Raw genomic sequence first — 18,326 nt, 5'->3', positions numbered from 1 at the left:
TATCTGTCCCTATCTGTCCCTATCTGTCCCTATCTGTCCCTATCTGTCCCTATCTGTCCCTATCTGTCCCTATCTGTCCCTATCTGTCCCTATCTGTCCCTATCTGTCCCTATCTGTCCCTATCTGTCCCTATCTGTCCCTATCTGTCCCTATCTGTCCCTATCTGTCCCTATCTGTCCCTATCTGTCCCTATCTGTCCCTATCTGTCCCTATCTGTCCCTATCTGTCCCTATCTGTCCCTATCTGTCCCTATCTGTCCCTATCTGTCCCTATCTGTCCCTATCTGTCCCTATCTGTCCCTATCTGTCCCTATCTGTCCCTATCTGTCCCTATCTGTCCCTATCTGTCCCTATCTGTCCCTATCTGTCCCTATCTGTCCCTATCTGTCCCTATCTGTCCCTATCTGTCCCTATCTGTCCCTATCTGTCCCTATCTGTCCCTATCTGTCCCTATCTGTCCCTATCTGTCCCTATCTGTCCCTATCTGTCCCTATCTGTCCCTATCTGTCCCTATCTGTCCCTATCTGTCCCTATCTGTCCCTATCTGTCCCTATCTGTCCCTATCTGTCCCTATCTGTCCCTATCTGTCCCTATCTGTCCCTATCTGTCCCTATCTGTCCCTATCTGTCCCTATCTGTCCCTATCTGTCCCTATCTGTCCCTATCTGTCCCTATCTGTCCCTATCTGTCCCTATCTGTCCCTATCTGTCCCTATCTGTCCCTATCTGTCCCTATCTGTCCCTATCTGTCCCTATCTGTCCCTATCTGTCCCTATCTGTCCCTATCTGTCCCTATCTGTCCCTATCTGTCCCTATCTGTCCCTATCTGTCCCTATCTGTCCCTATCTGTCCCTATCTGTCCCTATCTGTCCCTATCTGTCCCTATCTGTCCCTATCTGTCCCTATCTGTCCCTATCTGTCCCTATCTGTCCCTATCTGTCCCTATCTGTCCCTATCTGTCCCTATCTGTCCCTATCTGTCCCTATCTGTCCCTATCTGTCCCTATCTGTCCCTATCTGTCCCTATCTGTCCCTATCTGTCCCTATCTGTCCCTATCTGTCCCTATCTGTCCCTATCTGTCCCTATCTGTCCCTATCTGTCCCTATCTGTCCCTATCTGTCCCTATCTGTCCCTATCTGTCCCTATCTGTCCCTATCTGTCCCTATCTGTCCCTATCTGTCCCTATCTGTCCCTATCTGTCCCTATCTGTCCCTATCTGTCCCTATCTGTCCCTATCTGTCCCTATCTGTCCCTATCTGTCCCTATCTGTCCCTATCTGTCCCTATCTGTCCCTATCTGTCCCTATCTGTCCCTATCTGTCCCTATCTGTCCCTATCTGTCCCTATCTGTCCCTATCTGTCCCTATCTGTCCCTATCTGTCCCTATCTGTCCCTATCTGTCCCTATCTGTCCCTATCTGTCCCTATCTGTCCCTATCTGTCCCTATCTGTCCCTATCTGTCCCTATCTGTCCCTATCTGTCCCTATCTGTCCCTATCTGTCCCTATCTGTCCCTATCTGTCCCTATCTGTCCCTATCTGTCCCTATCTGTCCCTATCTGTCCCTATCTGTCCCTATCTGTCCCTATCTGTCCCTATCTGTCCCTATCTGTCCCTATCTGTCCCTATCTGTCCCTATCTGTCCCTATCTGTCCCTATCTGTCCCTATCTGTCCCTATCTGTCCCTATCTGTCCCTATCTGTCCCTATCTGTCCCTATCTGTCCCTATCTGTCCCTATCTGTCCCTATCTGTCCCTATCTGTCCCTATCTGTCCCTATCTGTCCCTATCTGTCCCTATCTGTCCCTATCTGTCCCTATCTGTCCCTATCTGTCCCTATCTGTCCCTATCTGTCCCTATCTGTCCCTATCTGTCCCTATCTGTCCCTATCTGTCCCTATCTGTCCCTATCTGTCCCTATCTGTCCCTATCTGTCCCTATCTGTCCCTATCTGTCCCTATCTGTCCCTATCTGTCCCTATCTGTCCCTATCTGTCCCTATCTGTCCCTATCTGTCCCTATCTGTCCCTATCTGTCCCTATCTGTCCCTATCTGTCCCTATCTGTCCCTATCTGTCCCTATCTGTCCCTATCTGTCCCTATCTGTCCCTATCTGTCCCTATCTGTCCCTATCTGTCCCTATCTGTCCCTATCTGTCCCTATCTGTCCCTATCTGTCCCTATCTGTCCCTATCTGTCCCTATCTGTCCCTATCTGTCCCTATCTGTCCCTATCTGTCCCTATCTGTCCCTATCTGTCCCTATCTGTCCCTATCTGTCCCTATCTGTCCCTATCTGTCCCTATCTGTCCCTATCTGTCCCTATCTGTCCCTATCTGTCCCTATCTGTCCCTATCTGTCCCTATCTGTCCCTATCTGTCCCTATCTGTCCCTATCTGTCCCTATCTGTCCCTATCTGTCCCTATCTGTCCCTATCTGTCCCTATCTGTCCCTATCTGTCCCTATCTGTCCCTATCTGTCCCTATCTGTCCCTATCTGTCCCTATCTGTCCCTATCTGTCCCTATCTGTCCCTATCTGTCCCTATCTGTCCCTATCTGTCCCTATCTGTCCCTATCTGTCCCTATCTGTCCCTATCTGTCCCTATCTGTCCCTATCTGTCCCTATCTGTCCCTATCTGTCCCTATCTGTCCCTATCTGTCCCTATCTGTCCCTATCTGTCCCTATCTGTCCCTATCTGTCCCTATCTGTCCCTATCTGTCCCTATCTGTCCCTATCTGTCCCTATCTGTCCCTATCTGTCCCTATCTGTCCCTATCTGTCCCTATCTGTCCCTATCTGTCCCTATCTGTCCCTATCTGTCCCTATCTGTCCCTATCTGTCCCTATCTGTCCCTATCTGTCCCTATCTGTCCCTATCTGTCCCTATCTGTCCCTATCTGTCCCTATCTGTCCCTATCTGTCCCTATCTGTCCCTATCTGTCCCTATCTGTCCCTATCTGTCCCTATCTGTCCCTATCTGTCCCTATCTGTCCCTATCTGTCCCTATCTGTCCCTATCTGTCCCTATCTGTCCCTATCTGTCCCTATCTGTCCCTATCTGTCCCTATCTGTCCCTATCTGTCCCTATCTGTCCCTATCTGTCCCTATCTGTCCCTATCTGTCCCTATCTGTCCCTATCTGTCCCTATCTGTCCCTATCTGTCCCTATCTGTCCCTATCTGTCCCTATCTGTCCCTATCTGTCCCTATCTGTCCCTATCTGTCCCTATCTGTCCCTATCTGTCCCTATCTGTCCCTATCTGTCCCTATCTGTCCCTATCTGTCCCTATCTGTCCCTATCTGTCCCTATCTGTCCCTATCTGTCCCTATCTGTCCCTATCTGTCCCTATCTGTCCCTATCTGTCCCTATCTGTCCCTATCTGTCCCTATCTGTCCCTATCTGTCCCTATCTGTCCCTATCTGTCCCTATCTGTCCCTATCTGTCCCTATCTGTCCCTATCTGTCCCTATCTGTCCCTATCTGTCCCTATCTGTCCCTATCTGTCCCTATCTGTCCCTATCTGTCCCTATCTGTCCCTATCTGTCCCTATCTGTCCCTATCTGTCCCTATCTGTCCCTATCTGTCCCTATCTGTCCCTATCTGTCCCTATCTGTCCCTATCTGTCCCTATCTGTCCCTATCTGTCCCTATCTGTCCCTATCTGTCCCTATCTGTCCCTATCTGTCCCTATCTGTCCCTATCTGTCCCTATCTGTCCCTATCTGTCCCTATCTGTCCCTATCTGTCCCTATCTGTCCCTATCTGTCCCTATCTGTCCCTATCTGTCCCTATCTGTCCCTATCTGTCCCTATCTGTCCCTATCTGTCCCTATCTGTCCCTATCTGTCCCTATCTGTCCCTATCTGTCCCTATCTGTCCCTATCTGTCCCTATCTGTCCCTATCTGTCCCTATCTGTCCCTATCTGTCCCTATCTGTCCCTATCTGTCCCTATCTGTCCCTATCTGTCCCTATCTGTCCCTATCTGTCCCTATCTGTCCCTATCTGTCCCTATCTGTCCCTATCTGTCCCTATCTGTCCCTATCTGTCCCTATCTGTCCCTATCTGTCCCTATCTGTCCCTATCTGTCCCTATCTGTCCCTATCTGTCCCTATCTGTCCCTATCTGTCCCTATCTGTCCCTATCTGTCCCTATCTGTCCCTATCTGTCCCTATCTGTCCCTATCTGTCCCTATCTGTCCCTATCTGTCCCTATCTGTCCCTATCTGTCCCTATCTGTCCCTATCTGTCCCTATCTGTCCCTATCTGTCCCTATCTGTCCCTATCTGTCCCTATCTGTCCCTATCTGTCCCTATCTGTCCCTATCTGTCCCTATCTGTCCCTATCTGTCCCTATCTGTCCCTATCTGTCCCTATCTGTCCCTATCTGTCCCTATCTGTCCCTATCTGTCCCTATCTGTCCCTATCTGTCCCTATCTGTCCCTATCTGTCCCTATCTGTCCCTATCTGTCCCTATCTGTCCCTATCTGTCCCTATCTGTCCCTATCTGTCCCTATCTGTCCCTATCTGTCCCTATCTGTCCCTATCTGTCCCTATCTGTCCCTATCTGTCCCTATCTGTCCCTATCTGTCCCTATCTGTCCCTATCTGTCCCTATCTGTCCCTATCTGTCCCTATCTGTCCCTATCTGTCCCTATCTGTCCCTATCTGTCCCTATCTGTCCCTATCTGTCCCTATCTGTCCCTATCTGTCCCTATCTGTCCCTATCTGTCCCTATCTGTCCCTATCTGTCCCTATCTGTCCCTATCTGTCCCTATCTGTCCCTATCTGTCCCTATCTGTCCCTATCTGTCCCTATCTGTCCCTATCTGTCCCTATCTGTCCCTATCTGTCCCTATCTGTCCCTATCTGTCCCTATCTGTCCCTATCTGTCCCTATCTGTCCCTATCTGTCCCTATCTGTCCCTATCTGTCCCTATCTGTCCCTATCTGTCCCTATCTGTCCCTATCTGTCCCTATCTGTCCCTATCTGTCCCTATCTGTCCCTATCTGTCCCTATCTGTCCCTATCTGTCCCTATCTGTCCCTATCTGTCCCTATCTGTCCCTATCTGTCCCTATCTGTCCCTATCTGTCCCTATCTGTCCCTATCTGTCCCTATCTGTCCCTATCTGTCCCTATCTGTCCCTATCTGTCCCTATCTGTCCCTATCTGTCCCTATCTGTCCCTATCTGTCCCTATCTGTCCCTATCTGTCCCTATCTGTCCCTATCTGTCCCTATCTGTCCCTATCTGTCCCTATCTGTCCCTATCTGTCCCTATCTGTCCCTATCTGTCCCTATCTGTCCCTATCTGTCCCTATCTGTCCCTATCTGTCCCTATCTGTCCCTATCTGTCCCTATCTGTCCCTATCTGTCCCTATCTGTCCCTATCTGTCCCTATCTGTCCCTATCTGTCCCTATCTGTCCCTATCTGTCCCTATCTGTCCCTATCTGTCCCTATCTGTCCCTATCTGTCCCTATCTGTCCCTATCTGTCCCTATCTGTCCCTATCTGTCCCTATCTGTCCCTATCTGTCCCTATCTGTCCCTATCTGTCCCTATCTGTCCCTATCTGTCCCTATCTGTCCCTATCTGTCCCTATCTGTCCCTATCTGTCCCTATCTGTCCCTATCTGTCCCTATCTGTCCCTATCTGTCCCTATCTGTCCCTATCTGTCCCTATCTGTCCCTATCTGTCCCTATCTGTCCCTATCTGTCCCTATCTGTCCCTATCTGTCCCTATCTGTCCCTATCTGTCCCTATCTGTCCCTATCTGTCCCTATCTGTCCCTATCTGTCCCTATCTGTCCCTATCTGTCCCTATCTGTCCCTATCTGTCCCTATCTGTCCCTATCTGTCCCTATCTGTCCCTATCTGTCCCTATCTGTCCCTATCTGTCCCTATCTGTCCCTATCTGTCCCTATCTGTCCCTATCTGTCCCTATCTGTCCCTATCTGTCCCTATCTGTCCCTATCTGTCCCTATCTGTCCCTATCTGTCCCTATCTGTCCCTATCTGTCCCTATCTGTCCCTATCTGTCCCTATCTGTCCCTATCTGTCCCTATCTGTCCCTATCTGTCCCTATCTGTCCCTATCTGTCCCTATCTGTCCCTATCTGTCCCTATCTGTCCCTATCTGTCCCTATCTGTCCCTATCTGTCCCTATCTGTCCCTATCTGTCCCTATCTGTCCCTATCTGTCCCTATCTGTCCCTATCTGTCCCTATCTGTCCCTATCTGTCCCTATCTGTCCCTATCTGTCCCTATCTGTCCCTATCTGTCCCTATCTGTCCCTATCTGTCCCTATCTGTCCCTATCTGTCCCTATCTGTCCCTATCTGTCCCTATCTGTCCCTATCTGTCCCTATCTGTCCCTATCTGTCCCTATCTGTCCCTATCTGTCCCTATCTGTCCCTATCTGTCCCTATCTGTCCCTATCTGTCCCTATCTGTCCCTATCTGTCCCTATCTGTCCCTATCTGTCCCTATCTGTCCCTATCTGTCCCTATCTGTCCCTATCTGTCCCTATCTGTCCCTATCTGTCCCTATCTGTCCCTATCTGTCCCTATCTGTCCCTATCTGTCCCTATCTGTCCCTATCTGTCCCTATCTGTCCCTATCTGTCCCTATCTGTCCCTATCTGTCCCTATCTGTCCCTATCTGTCCCTATCTGTCCCTATCTGTCCCTATCTGTCCCTATCTGTCCCTATCTGTCCCTATCTGTCCCTATCTGTCCCTATCTGTCCCTATCTGTCCCTATCTGTCCCTATCTGTCCCTATCTGTCCCTATCTGTCCCTATCTGTCCCTATCTGTCCCTATCTGTCCCTATCTGTCCCTATCTGTCCCTATCTGTCCCTATCTGTCCCTATCTGTCCCTATCTGTCCCTATCTGTCCCTATCTGTCCCTATCTGTCCCTATCTGTCCCTATCTGTCCCTATCTGTCCCTATCTGTCCCTATCTGTCCCTATCTGTCCCTATCTGTCCCTATCTGTCCCTATCTGTCCCTATCTGTCCCTATCTGTCCCTATCTGTCCCTATCTGTCCCTATCTGTCCCTATCTGTCCCTATCTGTCCCTATCTGTCCCTATCTGTCCCTATCTGTCCCTATCTGTCCCTATCTGTCCCTATCTGTCCCTATCTGTCCCTATCTGTCCCTATCTGTCCCTATCTGTCCCTATCTGTCCCTATCTGTCCCTATCTGTCCCTATCTGTCCCTATCTGTCCCTATCTGTCCCTATCTGTCCCTATCTGTCCCTATCTGTCCCTATCTGTCCCTATCTGTCCCTATCTGTCCCTATCTGTCCCTATCTGTCCCTATCTGTCCCTATCTGTCCCTATCTGTCCCTATCTGTCCCTATCTGTCCCTATCTGTCCCTATCTGTCCCTATCTGTCCCTATCTGTCCCTATCTGTCCCTATCTGTCCCTATCTGTCCCTATCTGTCCCTATCTGTCCCTATCTGTCCCTATCTGTCCCTATCTGTCCCTATCTGTCCCTATCTGTCCCTATCTGTCCCTATCTGTCCCTATCTGTCCCTATCTGTCCCTATCTGTCCCTATCTGTCCCTATCTGTCCCTATCTGTCCCTATCTGTCCCTATCTGTCCCTATCTGTCCCTATCTGTCCCTATCTGTCCCTATCTGTCCCTATCTGTCCCTATCTGTCCCTATCTGTCCCTATCTGTCCCTATCTGTCCCTATCTGTCCCTATCTGTCCCTATCTGTCCCTATCTGTCCCTATCTGTCCCTATCTGTCCCTATCTGTCCCTATCTGTCCCTATCTGTCCCTATCTGTCCCTATCTGTCCCTATCTGTCCCTATCTGTCCCTATCTGTCCCTATCTGTCCCTATCTGTCCCTATCTGTCCCTATCTGTCCCTATCTGTCCCTATCTGTCCCTATCTGTCCCTATCTGTCCCTATCTGTCCCTATCTGTCCCTATCTGTCCCTATCTGTCCCTATCTGTCCCTATCTGTCCCTATCTGTCCCTATCTGTCCCTATCTGTCCCTATCTGTCCCTATCTGTCCCTATCTGTCCCTATCTGTCCCTATCTGTCCCTATCTGTCCCTATCTGTCCCTATCTGTCCCTATCTGTCCCTATCTGTCCCTATCTGTCCCTATCTGTCCCTATCTGTCCCTATCTGTCCCTATCTGTCCCTATCTGTCCCTATCTGTCCCTATCTGTCCCTATCTGTCCCTATCTGTCCCTATCTGTCCCTATCTGTCCCTATCTGTCCCTATCTGTCCCTATCTGTCCCTATCTGTCCCTATCTGTCCCTATCTGTCCCTATCTGTCCCTATCTGTCCCTATCTGTCCCTATCTGTCCCTATCTGTCCCTATCTGTCCCTATCTGTCCCTATCTGTCCCTATCTGTCCCTATCTGTCCCTATCTGTCCCTATCTGTCCCTATCTGTCCCTATCTGTCCCTATCTGTCCCTATCTGTCCCTATCTGTCCCTATCTGTCCCTATCTGTCCCTATCTGTCCCTATCTGTCCCTATCTGTCCCTATCTGTCCCTATCTGTCCCTATCTGTCCCTATCTGTCCCTATCTGTCCCTATCTGTCCCTATCTGTCCCTATCTGTCCCTATCTGTCCCTATCTGTCCCTATCTGTCCCTATCTGTCCCTATCTGTCCCTATCTGTCCCTATCTGTCCCTATCTGTCCCTATCTGTCCCTATCTGTCCCTATCTGTCCCTATCTGTCCCTATCTGTCCCTATCTGTCCCTATCTGTCCCTATCTGTCCCTATCTGTCCCTATCTGTCCCTATCTGTCCCTATCTGTCCCTATCTGTCCCTATCTGTCCCTATCTGTCCCTATCTGTCCCTATCTGTCCCTATCTGTCCCTATCTGTCCCTATCTGTCCCTATCTGTCCCTATCTGTCCCTATCTGTCCCTATCTGTCCCTATCTGTCCCTATCTGTCCCTATCTGTCCCTATCTGTCCCTATCTGTCCCTATCTGTCCCTATCTGTCCCTATCTGTCCCTATCTGTCCCTATCTGTCCCTATCTGTCCCTATCTGTCCCTATCTGTCCCTATCTGTCCCTATCTGTCCCTATCTGTCCCTATCTGTCCCTATCTGTCCCTATCTGTCCCTATCTGTCCCTATCTGTCCCTATCTGTCCCTATCTGTCCCTATCTGTCCCTATCTGTCCCTATCTGTCCCTATCTGTCCCTATCTGTCCCTATCTGTCCCTATCTGTCCCTATCTGTCCCTATCTGTCCCTATCTGTCCCTATCTGTCCCTATCTGTCCCTATCTGTCCCTATCTGTCCCTATCTGTCCCTATCTGTCCCTATCTGTCCCTATCTGTCCCTATCTGTCCCTATCTGTCCCTATCTGTCCCTATCTGTCCCTATCTGTCCCTATCTGTCCCTATCTGTCCCTATCTGTCCCTATCTGTCCCTATCTGTCCCTATCTGTCCCTATCTGTCCCTATCTGTCCCTATCTGTCCCTATCTGTCCCTATCTGTCCCTCTCTGTCCCTCTCTGTCCCTCTCTGTCCCTCTCTGTCCCTCTCTGTCCCTCTCTGTCCCTCTCTGTCCCTCTCTGTCCCTCTCTGTCCCTCTCTGTCCCTCTCTGTCCCTCTCTGTCCCTCTCTGTCCCTCTCTGTCCCTCTCTGTCCCTCTCTGTCCCTCTCTGTCCCTCTCTGTCCCTCTCTGTCCCTCTCTGTCCCTCTCTGTCCCTCTCTGTCCCTCTCTGTCCCTCTCTGTCCCTCTCTCAGAAAACGCAGCTTGAAATAGTGACCAGAATTTTAAGCAGTGTTTTCTAACACAGGTTACAGCGTTTGATGGCGCTTTTTAATGCACCCCATCATTGTGGTGGGTGATGAGATGTGTTAAAACCACGAAAACGCAAAAATAGAACAGACAGCTCTGAAAAATCACAGTGATAGGGACACCGCGTTCCAGCGCGGATGTGAGTAAGCTCATTGATATCTATGGGAGTGTTGTGCCGTGGTTAGTACGGCACTTGGGCGCTGTGCTCATAGCGGTAAAAAGCGGTGTGTGTGAGAGTGGCTTGCGGAGCTACAAACAAATTTTCATGTGCAGGAAAGATTACGTAAAGGGGCAGATCAGGGGGGGGCCCCCGAGCGGAACTTTTGCACCCGGGCCCCTGATTGAGCGTGTTCTCTCTCCAGTACTTCTATGGAGAAGGAACGCGCAGCCACAATGACGTCGATACCCAGACATCGGCACACTATGTCCTCTGCCCTCCGAATGGAACACAATATGCGTAGCAGCCGGAGATTAGCAGTAGAGACAGCGAGGACGTAATGACGTCACCAGGGGATACACTGGAAGAATGACCTCAGGATGGAGCGCAATGAGCGTTCTTGCAGGAGACTAACAACGATGACAGCAACGTGTGGATGTAATGACGTTACTAGGTGACGTACCAGTAGAACCGCCCCTTTCCCCTGGAGCAGATACAGGAACATGTGCTAACTACCTACACAATCATATGGGGTAAATATGAATACTATACTATGTTTGTTTATGTATGGCTTAATAAAGGGACTGTTATGCACAGAAACGTGTTGCCAACTTCATCTATATACCGTCCGGAACATCGCATCTATACCTTCTATATACCTTGATGTACCATCTCTAGGAGGGGCTGCTGTAGTTACCATATCCCCCTCCTTCAAAGAAAGTGCCAATTACTTCTCTGGATATTGTCACCAGTGACCGCTGGATATTGTTATTACCTGTCCTACCAGCCAGGGTTTATATAAGTGACTGTTTCTTTTCTAATCTATATGTCAGGGAGGTCCCCTCATTGGAGAGCTCCACCGTAATCCGTATAGCTCTCCCCTTCTACAGTGGATACCACCGGTGTAGGAAACCGCCTATTAGACATATATCCAGGACCACAGGTGAGACACCTGGAGATCCACACTGGGTCCAGGTCTTCACACCAGGTGAGTCCTGATCCTTTATATCCCAAGGCACTTTCCTGCGGCTATATAGACTATTACTACTGGGGCTGATATAGGGGACACTATTACTACTGGGTCTAATATAAGGGACACTATAACTACGGGGTTTAATATATGGCACACTATTACTACTGGGGTTAATATAGGGGACACTATCACAACTAGGGTTAATATAGGGGACACTATTACTAATGAGGCCTCTGTGAAAGTCACTATTACTACTGTGGCTAATATAGGGGACACTATTACTACTGGGGCTAATATAGGGGACACTATTACTGCTGAGGCCACTATGGAGGTTACTATTACTACTTGGGCCAATATAGGGGATGCTATTGCTACTGACGCCACTCTGCACGTGGCAGCAAAACTCAACTTGACTTACAGTATGGAAAAGCACACAGTGGAAATGCTGCGCAATGTCCGAATTGGAAATTTCTGCACCAAATTCCATAGCATTTCCGCATCCAAAAAATAGTAAAAATCTGTTCCATTGGTGCAGATTCAGACTAGAAGTCAGCTGTGTATCCGCAGCTGATTTCGTACTATGTGGCGCCCCCCCTCGCCTCCTTTGTTGGTTTCCTGCCATCAGCGCCCCCTGGCTTCCGGTCCCAGCGGCCTGGTCAGGCAGGACGCCGCTGGTTAGGTGAGGCCACTACAGGCCGCTGGGAACCAGAAGCCAGGGAGCGCTGACAGCGGGAAGCCTTTGGATGAGGCGAGGGGAGCGCAGCATAGTATGAAATTAGCTGCGGGTATGCAGCTGACTTCCAGTCAAAGTCTGCACTATTGGTAATCCTGTACTCCAACTTGGAAAAAGATACAGGGCGATCCTCCCTTTCTATTTTAAAATGGCCCTATTCTTATTATAATGATGGAGGTAAAAAACATAAATTGTCATAAGCCCTGCCCCCTGACATATTGGCATTCTACGATAAACAAGTGGGTTTTGAGCACTCGGTCCCAAGCAGGTTTGCCATCACTGGTCTAGGTAATAAGCTTGGTTCTTGTTCTTGTTGTTGTGTCTATGTAGTAAGCTCAGTTCTGGTACTGTATCTATGCAGTAGGTTTGTTGCTGGTATTGTCTAGGTAATACATTTGGTTCTTGTATGGTATTTATGTAGTATTTCTTCACAGAATAGGATTAAAAATGAACCTTTATGGACTTAGATTAAAACCAAAGTAAATTGGCAATTAGTGCCAGAACAAAATACAACATTGATGAGAGGTGAGCCTAGATATGGACTCATCCCTCCGATATCTCCTTATTACAGGGATTCTTACGACCAAAAATGATGCTACACTTCAGAGAGGCCCCTTTAGCAAAAGGCAGTCACCAGAAATGGTGTCTCCTCAGGGGTACCATCCCAGGTGTAAATCAATTATGTGATAAGGTAGAAGAGAATCTATTATGACCATAGAAGCATCAGATATTGTGTCTCCCGAAGACACTTTACTAGATCCCTCTAGATTCTTCGTGGATACCTATGGTGGGTAATCCAGTGACTAGTCAGACTGAGTAATGAGAAAGCATGACCCACCTGGCAAAGTACCACCATATATCTATGAACCCTCTTATCCTCCATGGGGACCCAAATTGAGTGTCAGCCCAACGAATACTAAATAAGTATAATGCTCACAAATGGGTTCCAATATTATGTCAAAGACTCTACCTATGGTGGGTGATCTGATTACTGGCCAGACTTAGTACTGACTTAGCATAGCCCACCTATAGAATACCTAGTGTCTATGGATTTACACTGAATCACCAGTGGAAAACCAAACTGAGTGCCCGCCAAAGATGGATACTGACTGTGCGTAACACTCACAAATCGGTTCCAATGTTTTATAAAATATTCAGAATACCGCCATATATCCAGGAGATTTATCTAAATCCTCAGTGGAAAACCAAAGTGGGTGCCCGCCAAAATAGATGCTGACTGTGCATAACACTTACAAATAGATTCCAACGTGTTATAAAAGATTCAGAATATCACCATGTATCCACAAGTTTTATCTAAATCCTCAGTGGAAAACCAAAGTGGGTGCCCGCCAGCTGGCCACAGGGTCAGATTTTGCTGTGGGATTCCACATATGGAATCCAGTCTGCCCGGGTGCAGCCGGCCTTAGTGTGCCCTGCCAGCTAATAGAACAGATAGCATTATCTTCTCTACCTAGCTTTAGACTCCTGATAAGAGTATTTATCCGCATCTTAGAAACGCGTTGAGTCTTATTTAATGCGCTGGTATCCATTTGTGGGTGTTACGCACAGTCAGTATCTATTTTGGCTGACACCCACTTTGGTTTTCCACTGAGGATTTAGATAAAGCTCGTAGATACATGGTGATATTCTGAATCTTTTATAACACATTGGAACCCATTTGTGGGTGTTACGCACAGTCAGCATCCATCTTTGGCAGACACTCAGTTTGGTTTTCCGCTGGTGATTTAGTGTAAATCCATAGACACAAGGTATTCTATAGGTGGGCTACGCTAAGTCAGTACTAAGTCTGGCCAGTAATCAGATCACCCACCATAGGTAGAGTCTTTGACATAATATTGGAACCCATTTGTGAGCATCATGCCTAGTTAGTATTCGTTGGGCTGACACTCACTTTGGGTCTCCACGGAGGATAAGAGGGTCCATAGACATATGGTGGTACTTTGTGAGGTGGGTCATGCTTTCTCATTACTTAGTCTGACTAGTCACTAGATTACCCACCATAGGAATCCACCAAGAATCTGGAGCAGTGATTCCCAAACTTTTTCCGCCATGCAGCCCTTTTTGAAGCAAAAGTTTCTCATGGAGCCCCAAAGTGGGACAGAGGGTGTGGTCAGGGGAGGGGTTAGGGGCGTGACTTACCACAACATGATTTTTTTACCTCTGTCCTTACAAAAAGGACAGGGAAATATTAAAAAAAAACCGTGAGGAAAGCTAGGGGACCGGATGGGCTATTGATATACATTATATTTTAAATTAATATGCTGCGGAATTAAATCTCGCACCACATGTCAATATCTGCACGGGTTTTGTGCAGATTTTTTCCACAACATGTGGATGAGATTTTCAATATCTTATCAACTTTGCTGCTACAGCTACTGTAAATACCGCAGCAAATCCACCCCATGTAGTAATAGTGACTCCCCTATATTGGTGGCCCTAGTAGTAATAGTGACCCTTATATTGGTGGCCCTAGTAGTAATAGTGACCTTTATATTGGTGGCCCTAGCAGTAATAGTGACCCATATATTGGTGGCCCCTGTAGTAATAGTGTCCCCCTATATTGGCCCCTGTAGTAATTGCATCCCCAACAGTGGCCTCAGTAGTAATAGTGTCCCCCTATATTGGTAGCCCTAGTAGTAATAGCGTCCCCTATATTGGCCCCTGTAATAATTGCGTCCCCCACAGTGGTCTCAGTATTAATAGTGTCCCCCTATATTGGTGGCCCCCAGTAGTAATAGTAACCCCTATATTGGAAGCCCCAGTAGTAATAGTGACCCCTTATATTAGTAACCCCAGTAGTAATAGTGTCCCCCTATATTGGTGGCCCCAGTAGTAATAGTGACCCCTATTGCGGCCCCAGTAGGGATAGCAGCTTCAGTATTGATAGCGGCCTGACTAGTAACAGTAATAGGGTTTAGCAATGCGGATTACAATACGGGCGATTGGGATGGCCGTGGGCTCCCTTGGAGTCTTGGGCCTGGGGCGGTCACCCTTATTATAATCCTCCATTGGTCCCAGAGTCGGCTCATGTGATCCACGTTGCTATGCCAACCGCGGGTCTTGCATGCTGATTTTCTCTGTACGGACTATCCAGACACTGCTACAGCGGAGCACACTATGGGAAACCCTGATCTAGAGGAATCTAGTAAAGTGGCCTTTGGGAGACACAATATCTGATGCTTCAATGGTCATAATAGATCCTCTTCTACCTTTTCACCTTTGGGTGCCTTCACACTTGCGATCGCGATATCGATGCGTTTTTTTTAACGCAAACGTCAATGGGACTTTCTAATGTTAAAAATGCATCACACAAAAATCGTAAGTTTGTGTTTTGTGATTTTTGTGCGATCCGTTTTTAACATTAGAAAGTCCTATTGACATTTGCGTTAAAGAAATGCAGCGATATCGCAAGTGTGGAGGCGCCCTTAGGATGGTATCCCTGAGGCAACACCATTTCTGTGATTCCTTTGTATTTATGCAGTAAGATTACTTCTGTTATTACATTTATGTAGTAAGCTCAGTTCTGGTAATGTGTCTATATAGTAGGTTTGGTTCTGGTAGCGTATAGGTAATAAGCTTGGTTCTTGTATGGAGTTTATGTAGTAAGATTAGCTCTGTTATGGTATCTATGTAGTAAGCTCAGTTCTGGTAATGTGTCTGTGTTAAGCTTGTTTCTGTTATCACATCTATAACAGCTTGGTTCTGTTACTGTATTTATAAAGTAATCTTGTTTCTATTGGAGTATGTTCCCATCGGAGATAAGCCTCTGCCGGAGGTGTTTGGTAGTAGCTCAGGGTACTTCTACACGGGATGATTTCCAGGTCCTGAAGCGCACCAGTCGTCCCAGCGATAATTGTTCCTTTGCTTTCCCAGAGGAGCGATGATCGGTCAGTGACTGGAGGTGGAGCGGCTGGAGATCGCTTCGGCCGCCCCCATTCCCAGTAAACGCACAATCATTCATAGACCAGCAGCTGCCTGTTCACACGGGCGATCGGCGTTTGGTATTTATGCTACACAAAGTAAACGGTGAATGATAAATGAATTTTCATTCATCCTTCTGTCGCCGGCAGCATTTACACTGAACGATTATCTTCAGGTTCGTGCGATCCGGCGACAATCTGAAGAATAATCGTTCCATGTAAAAGGACCAGAAGTTCTTCTCCCCAATGGAAACTCCTTCACCCTCCGCCGAGCGTGTACCTGTATGGGGAGGTTGGGAGTGATAGTTGTTGTCCTAACGAGGGTTAAAGGTAAAAGGGATGGCATGGTGGAGGAAGAAGCAAAGGGGGACGGGTAGAAGCCAAGGGGTTAATGGGGTTCTTGTAGTCTCTCCAGTGTTTGAAGCAATATCCATCATGTAGTTTATAGACATAGACTTCCTTTGTGGCACACCAGCAGTCAGAGGAGCGGTTATTTAATATACATTACTAACATCCAGAAGTTAAGGGCACTTTGGATAAAACACACCGGAGTAAATGGTTTTATTTATTACACTCATTTATATAGCACATACATACTCCACAGCGCTGCACACAGTTCATCAGTTACATTGGGCTTTGTCCCCGTAGGGGCTCACAATCTATATGCACACATGAGGATGTCTTTGGAGGATGTACACAAAAACATGGTGGCAGATATGATACCCGGACCCAGAGCTCAAAGGGATTGTCCAGTTACAAACAATTGATGGATCCATCTGCAGGAGAGCAGAATAGTAGGGATCTGCTTATTGAAATCTCTGCTAGTCAGCTGTCTTCTGTGTCAGTACACTTTTGCACTGAACAGATTTCTGCAGGTAGCAGACAGCTCCATTCTCGCTGCAGTGGCCTGGTTTGGTACTACAGGCCAAGTTGCCATTAAAGTAGCTTTGCTTGTAATACCACATCTGACCTCTGCAGTGGGAATGGAGCTGTCTGCTTCCTGCAGAACTCTGTTAAATGCACGAGCACATCAGCCCAGATAACAGCTGATCAGTGGAGATCCTAGGTGGTGGAGCCCCACCAATCTACTATTTATGGTTTATCCTGCAGATAGGCTCATCAATAATTTGCAACTGGACCACTCTGTTAAAGACAACAGTGCTACCAACTGAACCGTCATGTTGCCTGTAGTAAATCTGCCCCCATAGTCTTTTTTTATTCAAAACCTGCACTTTTTTGAATTATGGTATTTTTTAATCACATTTTTGCTGCAAAAAATGCTGCATCTACATGTTATCTGTCAGTGAATAGTAAATAATAAAAGCCAAAAAACCTGGTGTGTGTTGTGTTTATTTTTGTGGCACATTTTCTCTCTTTTGCAGCTTGAGTTCATGAAGTTGTTTTGGCAAACAGCGGCCTGTATTTTGCTGTAGCTCCTCAGTGGAGGTATTCACAGACCTGCCGCACTTACAGCGGGTTCATCGCTTGTCTGTAAACACTAATCTCTGTGGCTTTCATGTAACACAGAGGACGGGCGGCGATGGCGCTGTGATCACCTCCGCTGAGGAGCAATGGCCGGACATACACATCTCCTTATACCCACATTAAGGCTGCGTTCACAAGTCGGTGATTTGGTGCAGATTTTTTCACAGATTTGTATGCGGATCTGCAGCAGATTTCATCCTTTCAATTAAATTCAAATTGTATGGGTGAATTCTGCAGCAGATCTGCACCAAAATCCACAGCAAATCAGCAAATTGTGAACGCATCCTAAAAACACGTCATCTAAACACGACCTGGAAGAAAGCCAAAAACTGTATTTTTCAGCAGCACATCTATTAATCACAGTAACATTTCACATTACACAATGTACATAAATACAATATAATACAATGTAACATTTCTATCACTTTCCCCTTCTTTCTCCCCGGAATACAACATACATGAATTGTAAAAAGACAACTAACCAGAAAACTGTACATTTCAGCAGCTCATCTATAATCACAGTAACATCTGGTATTTCACATTATACAATGTACATAAATACAATGGAATACAATGTAACATTTCTATCACTTTCCCCCTTCTTTCTCCCCGGAATACAACATACATGAATTGTAAAAAGACAACTAACCAGAAAACTGTACATTTCAGCAGCTCATCTATAATCACAGTAACATCTGGTATTTCACATTATACAATGTACATAAATACAATGGAATACAATGTAACATTTCTATCACTTTCCCCCTTCTTTCTCTCCGGCAGACAACATATAAACCATCAGACATGGCGGGTACAGTGTGTGGGACCCTGAGGGAGCGTTCACACCCAGCAGATTTGTGCCAAAAATCTAGACCAAAATCCATGTCCAATCACATGCCAAAACCCCCCTCACAATCTGTACTATTGGCGCGGACTCTGACACAGAGTTTGGTGTGGATCTGCACCAACATCTACCACATGCAGCGCTTCCCAGACCTCCGGCGGTACCTGAGCCTCCCGGGTCTTCTTTCTTGATCTTTACAGGTGGATCCTTTTCTTCCTCTGAAGAATCCAGATGCCTCTTCTTGGGTTGTTTCTTACCCCTGAGGTCTTTCTTCACTGAATGAGTCGGTGGAATGATGGACTTCATTGCAGTTGATGTTTTCTTTCTCCTCTTCCTCCTTTGGCTTTTCTTTGAAGTCAGTGATGAGTCCAAGACGTGTCTTGGTCTTTTCTCTCCTTTCTCCCTCCGAATTTGCTCCATAAAATCGCTCTGCCCTGGTCCAGCAGACAT

At 47.4% G+C, this 18,326-nt stretch overlaps 1 protein-coding gene across 1 annotated transcript in view; it reads right to left on the bottom strand.

The window, feature by feature from the left end:
• Nucleotides 1-18,326, bottom strand: part of LOC136581743 (protein kinase C delta type-like) — a 36,567-nt gene extending 18,241 nt beyond the window's left edge. The window contains exon 1 of the mRNA XM_066582366.1: nucleotides 18,041-18,326. Coding sequence (XP_066438463.1) covers nucleotides 18,041-18,326 — 286 coding nt within the window. The remainder of the gene's footprint in view (nucleotides 1-18,040) is intronic.

The sequence above is a fragment of the Eleutherodactylus coqui genome, chromosome 11, assembly GCF_035609145.1.
Source record: "Eleutherodactylus coqui strain aEleCoq1 chromosome 11, aEleCoq1.hap1, whole genome shotgun sequence".
NCBI classification, from domain to species: Eukaryota; Metazoa; Chordata; class Amphibia; order Anura; family Eleutherodactylidae; genus Eleutherodactylus; species Eleutherodactylus coqui.
The sequence above is the reverse complement of the archived record's forward strand: the minus strand, read 5'-3'. Positions and strand labels throughout refer to the sequence as shown.